The sequence below is a fragment of the Mizuhopecten yessoensis genome, unplaced genomic scaffold (assembly GCF_002113885.1).
Source record: "Mizuhopecten yessoensis strain PY_sf001 unplaced genomic scaffold, ASM211388v2 scaffold10905, whole genome shotgun sequence".
In the NCBI taxonomy this organism is placed as follows: Eukaryota; Metazoa; Mollusca; class Bivalvia; order Pectinida; family Pectinidae; genus Mizuhopecten; species Mizuhopecten yessoensis.
Window position 1 is genome coordinate 402359 of NW_018408780.1, and position 11810 is coordinate 414168.

General features: G+C 38.0%; 1 protein-coding gene across 2 annotated transcripts; it reads left to right on the top strand.

Annotated features, from left to right (window-relative positions):
- Positions 1-2704: 2704 nt before the first annotated feature.
- On the top strand, positions 2705-11804 carry LOC110463433 (glucoside xylosyltransferase 2-like). 2 transcript variants are annotated; one of them, XM_021518033.1, is made up of 8 exons: positions 2705-2786; positions 3825-4100; positions 4590-4752; positions 6097-6219; positions 8173-8365; positions 9047-9196; positions 9953-10125; positions 10758-11804. In XM_021518033.1, the coding sequence occupies exons 2-8, from the start codon at positions 3850-3852 to the stop codon at positions 10926-10928; spliced, it is 1224 nt and encodes a 407-aa protein (XP_021373708.1). In that variant the 5' UTR covers positions 2705-2786; positions 3825-3849; the 3' UTR covers positions 10929-11804. The 2 variants fall into 2 exon arrangements, with proteins under 2 accessions (XP_021373708.1, XP_021373710.1); XM_021518035.1 differs by lacking the exon at positions 9953-10125 and having other exon boundaries at positions 10758-10876.
- The last annotated feature ends 6 nt before the right edge of the window (positions 11805-11810 follow it).

Genomic DNA, 11810 nt, shown 5'->3' on the forward strand with positions numbered 1-11810 from the left:
AGGTGAAATCCCATCTCCACAGAGAAGCCCGGAACTGTTATACAGCAGACATTTGCTGGGAAAGGCCAGAGTACCAACGGGGACAACAATGTTACCGAGCCAATAGAGGCCATCCCTCAACTTCCCATGGCTGCTCCTATCTATAATGAGATGGATGAAGTTCCCAGGGAGGGCCAGAGGCCAGTGCGGGTCTTGGAAAAGCCACTGAACAGTCACCCGGCAGGAGCTAACTGTGAACGGTTTGAGGAGGACATGGACAGTATGGTATCACTGACATACAAGGCCCACATTCCTGGTCCTCAACCATTTAAGCATAAACAATGGGGCTCAAAATTGAAGGAGATGAGGCGGTAACACCAAAATCTGCCTCATTTCCATTTGACAGGGAAGAGGTAACGGAAACTTGTATTCCCTCCATCAAACCAAATGTGTCGTCATCAGATAACGACAAGAAAGAAATTGATGACCAGAAGTAACATGCGGTGTTTGGGTTAGCTCAGGGAGGACAAAAGTACAAGTATGGAAACACAGTGGGTGTCCTTCAGATCCATTTCGTCAATGATGGTGTAATCTGTGACTATGCCCGTTCCTTATCCCGTCTACCGGAACTAAACTGCAAAAAGAGACTTAAAATACATGTCGAAGTCGTTCTATCTTCTAAGCCGCTGGTAGTTGAATATATCAAATGCGAAAGAACGCGTTCGCAGGGACCAGGGAACTGTTTGAGTGAAGCCCTCCCCGAGGCTATGTTCGGGACATTCTGCCAAGGACGGGGAACTGCCATTACGGAGCCTGGTCCCTGTCGCTCGACTGTCGCGGATCAATCAGATAGCGCCGTAACCCACTCGGGTGGGGTACTCACCGGCAAAGCTAGGCAGACTAGAGCACCCCACAAGTTGACTAGACTGGTGTGGGTGGTGACTAGGCAATAGTTTCATAGTATATCAGTTACACGGCATTGCTGTGTTCTTAGGTTTAAGAATAAGAGCAAGGACAGTAAAAATCCCTGTGTATTTTTGTGATCCAGGTAAATGGAATCATATTGTACAGTTGGGAGACAGCTTTTAATAAGTAGCTCTAGATCTATGTAAGTCTGTTTACATTACGGAGGTTCAGACAAAGACGGTTCTCTGCCTCTCCGGCAGCCTCGCTCCGGGCCTCTAGAGACAGAGTGGTTTTCTGCTCAACCGATTGTGTTATCAACGCCCTGTCACAGTCAGCATACAAGTGGAGGGTGTTTTTGCACTTTTGAAACTTCAGACATAGTATCCAAATACTATGTCTGATTACCTGGCAAGGGCACGGTATGCCTGTGCCCAACCATAAAGTTTATATTTGTAATGGTCCTGTACCTTGGAGGAAGGCACAGTAAAGCTAAGCCCTTCAACAGAACTTCCACTAGAAGGCACGGTGAAACTGTGTTCTTCTAGGGGTCTCTTATGCTTTAGGGGTGACCCAACATTGTCCAACTCCACCAGAGAACAATCATCTCCAGCATCCTAAACAACACCAGGTCTGGATCTGATACTCAAGAATGACCACCTCATCCATGATTCCTGATCAACAGCTCCCAACCTCAAGAGGGGGCCTTCATGAAATGGGGAAGAGTGTGGTGAATTTTGGGGATAGTTATCTCCCTTAGATCGCTAACCGCGCCGACAACATTGATGTGACATCTCGGCGCGGTCTACATCTAATCCTGACTTCAACCTGAACACACGTGAGTGATTTTCCTCCGCATATTCTAATAGATTTTGGGACCTGAGAGCAGTTCTCAACTAGATGTTTTGACGGTGTGTGACAACACATACCAAATTCACGACAGTACTGCCTTATAAACTAAAGGGATCTAAATATGTCTAGTCATCAGTTTCGGCGCGTTATGTATTTCCATAATACAGGTGACAGTCTTTTTTTGTAGTCTGACGAACGTACAAAAATGTCGTATCTCCTCGCCGATTTTTTTCCACTTCCGAAGAGCCAAGGAGACATTCTTATATCGATAAACAGTGTTTTCAATGAAACGTAAACCTTTTAATGCAATGAACTTCCAATTTTCACCAATTTTAAACGGAACAAAATGAGAAATAACTTACCATCAACCAAAACCGATATAAGACTGCAGATTTTTTTTTTAAAAGATTCTATACTATAACTAAATAAATATAATAAATAAATCTATAAAATTACATGAATTCGTTCAATTTGACATCTTGAAAAATCAATTAAAAAATGTGAAATTAAAAAAAAAATGTGATAATTTATTTGACGATCTTTGTTCCTGCAGGTCATTCGAGTTATCTTTCTTTAAACACTAAATCAAAATAGACACACGGAAACTTATGACGGCTACTCCGACGGGAGAAATTTGTTAAAAATTGTTTGTTCTTTTTTTTTAAATACAGTTTTATGTTGATAGTTTTTTTTTTATTTATGACAGTCATCCGTAATTTCAACAGTTTTCTGCCGATATGTGTACGAAATCGCGGTTGGTTCTTAAGTGCTCGGAAACCGGTAACCCGAGGATGTATGGGGGGGAAAGAAGTAGTTATCTCAAGCTACAAAAACACACCTTTAAAAGGCTGGACCACATTAAATAGCACTTGCTATTTGAACGGATGCTGTGGGATAAATCGGATTAACCACAAAAAAAGGAAGCGACCCGATGAGGCGGTCGAGCGCTCTCTAATTTTGGAGTTAGAAATGTATTAGAACTTCCGGGATAACAAAAACGCCGTCTCCTTTTTTCATTTTCAACATAAAGACAACGGCGATTGTGATAACAGGTACCCATTTGCTTCATATACGCGCAAACTTCATTCAAATCATTCGCCATTACTGCAATTATTCTCTCGAGGCGTTCAAGACGCACCCATTAATGATAACTGTAAATTGCGGGTTGTATTACATGGTTCTCGGTTGGTAAATCAGTGCAATTTGTATCTGTTCAGTATCATAGAATTTTGAGGTGCTTACAACAAAAATCTACTACGACACAGCACATACAATGTACCTCACATATATCGATAAATGGGTTATACTCTATTTATTGATCCAAAACCGCCCTTATTATCACCAACAGAAGCTACATTCCATCAGTAACATACTTGGTTTTCAATCATTAGGCACTATGATTTATTGTAGCATAATAACATTTGATGAAACTGCAGATTTACCAGACATTACGCTGTGGCTTGCAAAGAGGCCTTCCATATTAATTAATTGGAACCGATCTATTTACTTGCAACAGACATCAACAGGAGGGTGATGAAAAACTATACATATGAAGAAAGAATTCAAAGTGTCCCTTTTTTGGTGAATGGGAAACTAAGATACAATTCAAGATGTTTTGATTTCAAGTGAAAAAATTCTGTCAGAAAACCAGAGATCTAGTGGAATGGAATTCATCTAGTTCTGTTGGATAATTTCTGAAGTAAAGTATGAATATGAACTCTCATGCATGGTTTATTGTACTAAGCTATATCCTTTAAGTAAATTTCTTTACGAATTGTGGGATTGGTAATATTCATGGTCACAACTACTGATCATGATGTATCCTCAAAATTAGGAACAAATTAGATAATAAATTTAAAGTGTACATAAACCAACCTCAGTTACAATCTGCCTTTATCTGATCATTTGTACATGTTCTTTTCTTTAATGAATTTTTAAATGAGTTTTTAAAAAATTGTATTTTTTTTTCTTTTTTTTTCTGAGATATTTTTGTCTCTTTTGGGAGGCTATAATTGCCATTGTGCAATCATGCAAACAATAGATAGTTCTCCCAACCTGATGTATATAAAGTTCTCTATTATTTTTTTCAGCAATGACATACCTTGGTAACTACACATGAAGTGGAAAATGTTATTTAAACTGGGCCTCTCTGTAGTGGTCATCGTGGCAGTGTACCTGTTCTTCGCTCTCCAAAATGAAAATAACAGCAACAAGGAACCCCAAGTGATCCCAGACCACCAGACTGGTCAACAAGAGACCTCAGACCACCAGACTGGTCAACAAGAGATCAAGAGTGACCCTTTACACTTAAGCAAAGAACCTGACAGTCAAGGTCATGTTGTCAATACTGATGATAAATCATACAGGTAACAATATTTTGAAATTGACTGGTCTGAACAAATATTGTGTGCTTAAGATGTAACCTGCAAAAACATATATATGGAAGGCACCTAAAGGGTACATTTTACGGTATTCAATATTTTCAATAAGTTTTAAATAATGAAATAATTTCCATATCATTTTAAATTATGTTTTGCATATATCGCATTGAAATGAAATGTCTAGTCACATGTTATTCTACTCAACCAGTTGCTATTTGTGTATAGTTAATTGGTTGAGTTGAAGTTCACTGAAATTTAATACACTTTGAATGCTATTATTTGTTGTATCTGAAATTGTAGCACTGTACGTTAGAGTGAAGCAAAAAGCAATGTTTAGTTTAACAGTTAATTCAATATACTTTTACTTTTTTTTGAACTCAACAATAGGTAGCTAGCGGAATATAAATCTTGATAATCCAGTCATGTGTTCTGAATGATTCAATACTTGATCTATTCCATTTTGATGTTCTACAGGAGTGAGGCATGGAGAAATGGAATACATCTGTCTTTAGTTGCATGTGGAGACCGTGATAAGGAATCCATTATCCTCCTGAAGTCTGCTGTCCTCTTTACAAAAACACCGCTTGTCTTCCACATATTTGCTGAATTACAACTGCAGGATTACTTTAAAAGACAGGTACTTTTGTAAATATTCATTAAAATTTCCTATCATAAACACATTTGCATACCTGCTAAGTGACACCAGCAAAATAAACCTATCACCTATCACTCGCCGCCGCGCTCATATTAGTTTCTCCCTATTTCCGAAAGTGTTCCATTGAAATAAAACAAAATGTGTGAAAAGACTTGTTCTATTTATTTAAAAAAATCCTAAATCCTACCAGAAGACACAACATATGTTATTATATGCATGAACATTTCTCGCAATCACATTGGTCGGATCCTATACACGTGACCAGTCCTCAAAAACTCATGTAGACTGGTCATCCGGTGAATATCGATTTCTAAATATAGCCTGTATGGAAATTCACCGCAACCTGTGGTGGCACATACGCAGTTAGACTGGAACGCGATATGTCGGACGACATTAGAAGATTACTGCTGGCGAACGTTTCTCCTCCGTTTGGAAAATTACCAAAACTTTTCGAGGATAAAGATGCTGTTAGCGTAAAAAAGGCCATTGAACACGCAGTGCATGTCCTCCTTGCTTACCTTAAGAAAAAGAATCTAGACGATGCCTTCGAAAGCTACAATGATAAACTGTTGTATTCAAACATGGCTAAATTTTACACGGAGGCTCGCGTACAAAAATCAGAACTTTAGTTTTTTTTTGTTTTTTTTATTGTTGAAGCATATAATAAAACAGTTATGGGCTTTTGTGCTGGTAAATATGATGTGATATGAACCTGAAAGAGTGATATTGAACTCGGCTTCGCCTCAGTCAATATCACTCTTTCAGGCTTATATCACATCATATTCACCAGCACAAAAGTCCATAATTGTATATTATGTCATGACAGCTTAAAAATTAAATGATTTTTTTTTTAAAAAAATCGCGCGTTATCACCCCCCACAGAATTTCCCATGGGAGTCATGTTCCCCCATTGGGAGATTCAGGGGTTAGCAGGTATGCATTTGTACAATTTTAACTACAGAATTACCTCTAACTCTTTAACATCAAAGTTGTCTACTTGGCTAAATGACTGATTAATTTGAAATTTATACAAAAATACATGCATTGACAAGAATCATGTGCATTTTGAGTTATGGGGTGATAAATTGATAGTAGTTTTTAGAAATCAAGGGAGATAATTCAATCACATGTATGAATTTCATGTATTTTACATCAGGTAGTAAATATCCTTAAATAATGCCAACAAAACATTAATCTGTTCTTGAATACAGAAAAAAATGATAGAAACATTTGGAGGAGAATGGCACTAAAAATGATATGAATGGCAGCCATGAATTAAAAAGGTAAAGAAAACATGAAATACACAGTGTACATTGTGTGTTACAGATAGAGTTTTGGCCAGACGAGTACAGGACAAAGGTGGAGTACCACATCTATAACCTCAGTTTCCCAGCAGATGAGTGGAAAAAACTTTTCAAACCATGCGCATCACAACGACTTTTCCTACCTGTAAGTGAAAAAAATACAGTCACACGTTCCATAATGACTGCTCATGATCAGGGACTTGTTTTAGCTTTTTGAAAAAATACTCAAATAATATTCAGAAGTATAAATACATGAGATAAGTGGAATATACATTAGAATCATGGAATCTTTCCCTGTGATAAAGTGATTAAAATCCTAGATATGAACTATAAAAAAACCCAGAGGTTTATCGAGGGTTTTCTTCAATGTTTCCTCCCAGGGCTAGGGTTTTAATTACCCTTCTTTACCCTAGACTGGTATATCCACACATTTCCCGTTCAGAGATTTGCCTGTCTCATCCTAGGGTTAAGACAAAGAGATTCCCCAGTCATAACACTTGTATAACACCACGTAAACAATGCATTATTGTCACGTCGACCATGAAGTGTCAACATTGCATTATATGTATCCTAGTCAACAGGGAAAATTCTATTACATGTTAATCTATACCATATTCCCAGGGATAGATTGGGTTTCTTTTCTACTTTTACATACAAAAAAGCTGCAATACTTGATAAAAGCACTCAGAAAGTCATTGACAGAGTGACAGAGTTATCTTTCTTCTAGCTTATTGTGACTTTGGTGAGCTCCACAGGAAATGCATGAGTCCAGGACTTATATCTGTGTTTTAATGAGTCCAGGACTTATATCTGTGTTTCAAAGAGTCCGGGACTGATATCTGTGTTTTAATGACTCCAGGACTGATATCTGTGTTTCAATGAGTCCAGGACTGATATCTGTGTTTTAATGAGTCCAGGACTGATATCTGTGTTTCAAAGAGTCCGGGACTGATATCTGTGTTTCAACAAGTCCAGGACTGATATCAGTGTTTCAACGAGTACAGGACTGATATCTTTGTTTCAATGAGTCCAGGACTTATATCTGTGTTTCAATGAGTCCAGGACTGATGTCTGTGTTTCAAGGAGTCCAGGACTGATATCTGTGTTTCAATGAGTCCAGGACTGATATCTGTGTTTCAACGAGTCCAGGACTGATATCTGTGTTTCAACAAGTCCAGGACTGATATCTGTGTTTAAATGAGTCCAGGACTGATATCTGTGTTTCAACGAGTCCAGGACTGATATCTGTGTTTCAATGAGACCAGGACTGATATCTGTGTTTCAATGAGGCCAGGACTGATATCTGTGTTTCAATGAGTCCAAGACTGATATCTGTGTTTCAATGAGTCCAGGCCTAGGACTGATATCTGTGTTTCAATGAGTCCAGGCCTAGGACTGATATCTGCGTTTCAATGAGTCCAGGACTGATATCTGTGTTTCAATGAGTCAAGGACTGATATCTGTGTTTCAATGAGTCCAGGACTGATATCTGTGTTTCAAAGAGTCCAGGACTGATATCTGTGTTTCAATGAGCCCAGGACTGATATCTGTGTTTCAATGAGTCCAGGCCTAGGACTGATATCTGTGTTTCAATGAGTCCAGGACTGATATCTGTTTCAATGAGTCCAGGACTGATATCTGTGTTTCAATGAGTCCAGGACTGATTGTATCTCTCCAATCCTAGCTTACTTGAGTCACATGGTTTCAGCCTCACTGTCTCGATTAAGACATAAACAAGATCAGCATATCTATACAGAATCTGTTTAGAGGTCCAGCTGTTATTTTTCTCTGAAACCAGGATTTTAAAACCAATACTTACCAGTACACTTAAAGTCAAATGCTCTCAATTAATCCTGTATCAGCTGGCCAATGGGCTTGGCGGTAGTGAACTGTGTGTGTGACATGTACATATAATATTGAAGACAGCTGAGCTGAAGGTTAATGTACTTGGCAGTAAAACTTACAGAGGACCAAACAAAAATGACATTGACATACATGTAAACATGGTATTCAAGACCAACGTTACTGCCAAAAGACCAATAGCTGACTTTGGGGTCTTCAGTTCCCAGGTTGGTAATATCTCGGTTTCATCTTGCAGAGTCTGTTGCCAGACGTAGATGCGTTGCTATATGTCGACACTGACATCCTGTTCGTCCGACCTCTGGAGGATATCTGGGCTTTCCTGAAGAAGTTTAACAGTACACAGCTCGTAGCTCTGTCCCCGGAACATGAAGATAGCCAGTCAAGCTGGTACCATCGATTTGCCAGACATCCCTTTTATGGAGAACTAGGTAATTATCATAATTAAAGTCGTCACACCAAAGATTAACGAGAAGAAGTGCCCTGGAAAGTATGCATTACACTCTTCATAAAACCTTGAATGTGTATAACTCAATGATGAGGCTCTTGTCTTCCACTGAAAATTCCAGCATATTAGAGGATGCAAGGGCTCGGGACAGTGGCAATAAAAGCTGTAATATTCACAGTTTTTCACATGTTTGAAATTTGGCCCCATTCTTAATTTGATAAGAAATATATTCCAGTAATTTCATTCCCTACTTTTTTTTACATTCTTTCTTTATAACAAGAAGCGCTTAAGAATATATTACCTCCTTAACAAATAGAATGGTGGTTTTATAGCTAACTGCTTCCATTTGCTGTCAATTTCTTTTAACTAATCTAACTGATAATTCCCAACATAACCAGGTAAAATGTTCCCTACATGTATATATATATATCCAGTGTAATAGTGCATTGTTTTCAAAATCTACATGTTTCTGACATTCACAACATTCATTATATTTGACAGCTAATCCCTAAACCACAGAGCAATCAAACTGGAAAATGGGGGATGGACATTTGAATTTTTACAAGTAGGAAAATATCTAGAGGAATGTAAAAAAAATGTAAATTTTGTGAAAATTATCAGGTAGTTGATGTTGTATGTTCTCATTAATTTGTTCCTTGTCCAGGTGTGAACTCAGGAGTGATGCTGATGAACCTGACACGGATACGTCAATCCCAGTGGCTGAGGTCTCTAAAGGAGTATTACAAGGAGTACAAACTCAAAATCACCTGGGGAGACCAGGACCTCATCAACATCTACTTTTACTACTATCCTGGTAGGTTGATAACAGTTGTTCAACAGGAACCTTCCAAAATTCTCAAAAAGCCAAAAAAATAAATTTGTTCACGGAAGTCATGTTGAGATGAGACGTTCAGACCAGGAAAAGGATAGGGGGAGTTTATGATGTTAGGGGTGAAAGCATCATGTTGTGTATGCTTTAAATCACAGGTAATCAGTTAAGTCCAAAACACATTTATCAAAATATCCTATATACCGGGAACATTAATTTCCTTAGATGTTTTTTTCGCAAAATATTCCAATATATTTTCCCGTCAGAAATCCAGAATCAGAAAAGCCTGTTTCCAAATGCCCATAGTAAGGGAAAAAACACAGCAGCCCCTGATTTCCTTTTGATTTTAGTTAAAGACACATGTTGGCAACAAGATAAGACCAGTCCAAAAAACAGTTAGATAATAAATAAAAATGTAATATGATCCATTGTCCTTCAATAAATATGTTTATAGTATCACAGATCCATCATATGTACACAGTTCACTGAAAAAAATAGGCCCTTGACCGCGGTGGGCAAGTGGTTAAGGCGTCTGACATTCTGCTACCACTAGCCATTAACCATGTACTGGCCGTTGGTTAGCGGTTTTTCTCCAGACTTTTGCTTTCCTCCACCACCAAAACCTGGCACGTCCTTAAATGACCTTAGCTGTTAATAGGACGTAAAAAACAAACAAAACAAACCAAAACTTCAATAGGCATCTCCATCAAATGTCATTGATTTATTTTCTCTCGTTGACAGAACAGCTATATGTTTACCCGTGTGAGTGGAATTATCGGCCTGATCACTGCATGTACATGAGCGTGTGCAAAGGTGGCGACAGAGACGGGGCTAGTGTTCTCCACGGCAACAGACGGGTGATGCACAACGATAAACAACCAGCCTTCAAAGCCACCTACGACACTTTTGTCAGGGTAGGTCTTAAATGTCAGCTAAATGTTGAAAATAAATGGGGTCCACAGGATACACATCCTTTGTCTTTTCTGTGAAGGTCTGAAATGTCAGTCCATAGGCTACCACAGATCTGTATAATCAGCGGAGACTAAATGGCCTGAAAATCTAGGTAGATATAAAACTGGATTTTCATTCGATTTAGAAAGAAATCATACATAGTCATCAAAACATAAGTTCAGCATGTGGACAACTCAAAGACAAAATCTCATAAGTCAGAGTGCTGTGAATGTACTCATTTAGCTGTTCTTTTTTGTCTGTTGGGGGTCATTTACTATTTTAAAATTCAGAAGTAATTGGTTATGAAAATTTTGACAGAGCGATGTTGGGAAATTCTCATGTCTAAATAGGAGAGATGAGAGATGGTCGTTTTGAATCTTAAAAGCGATTAACTTATGACTTCATCTACTTCATCTTCATCTACAAAGATCATAATGTAATGTGAAAGTAAGCAAGAAAATCAATTAAATGCAATGCTTATTAAAATGTATTTGCTGCAACTTTTAATATGTTCCTGATCCTGGCTAATAAAAATCCAGGATTTGTGAACCGCTCGATGTAAGTTGTCTTATCTTTGTCCTTTCCTATTTTGTAGCACCAGTTTGGCTCGGATCTAAAATATGAAATGCTTGTGGCCCTGAAGAGAGAGTTGGAGAAAACAAAGCATACATCATGTGGAAAAGTGCCTCACATATTCTACAGACAGATAGAAAAATATACAGACTCGTTAGATATATACAAAAATACAGACAACCATTATGGATGAGGTTAATAGGGTCTACAGTATTGTAATTCTATGGCAATTGTAACAGTTCATTCCAAGGATAGGGACCAATGGCTCGTTATCATGAGTTGTAGCAGGGCTCACATCAAGGAAGAATTCTGTGTCACCAATTGGTTTAGCTATGAAAGTTTTGTGTTGCCAATTGTGTTTGCGCACACAAGTATTTTTGTATTCTGTTGTTAGCAGAATGTTTAAATGCAAGCTCGGATCATACCGAAAACACTTTAGTAGGTTGAGTAATAAATATGTTATCTGTCTGAGGTCCACAATGAACTCTTTGTTGTGTATGGATTCTAGATAAAATTCTTTTTCTGAAGTATATAAGATAATTGTCTAGTGACAGATCTTCTAACTATTTAAACCTTACTTTTGATGAACTGAAAGTAAAATTATAACGTATAACAACATTTTGTCTCAGATTACCGCATACTGCCAAATTACAAAATATTCAATCATTTAAGATTGACACAACCGTCTTGCATTACTCTGCTTAACTCAAACTGTGTGGTGACCTATGAAGCAAGCCACCCTTATGCCTGTCTAGAAGTGTCTCATATAACATTGAGACACAAGATCTACTGAGGGACTATTCTGATAACAAGTTCTTCTGTCATATGTAGACAGGATTTGATGAGCCAGAATGTGCAATAATTGAATATCAAAACGGTGTTAAACACTGACGATTGACTAGCTTACTGATGAGGTTAGGTGAATGTAATGTCGATCAGGCTATAGTCACAGACAGATATGTGATATTAGAAGAATGTAATGATAATCAGACTATAGTCACAGACAGATCTGTGATATTAGAAGATTGTAATGTCGATCAGGCTATAGTCACAGACAGATCTGTGATATTAGAAG

Excerpts from the sequence above, each read along its gene's own strand:
- LOC110463433 (XM_021518033.1), top strand. The coding sequence starts at position 3,850 with ATGAAGTGGAAAATGTTATTTAAACTGGGCCTCTCTGTAGTGGTCATC. Across the intron at positions 4,101-4,589 it reads ACTGATGATAAATCATACAG|GAGTGAGGCATGGAGAAATG; the intron begins GTAACAATATTT and ends GATGTTCTACAG. Across the intron at positions 4,753-6,096 it reads AGGATTACTTTAAAAGACAG|ATAGAGTTTTGGCCAGACGA; the intron begins GTACTTTTGTAA and ends TGTGTGTTACAG.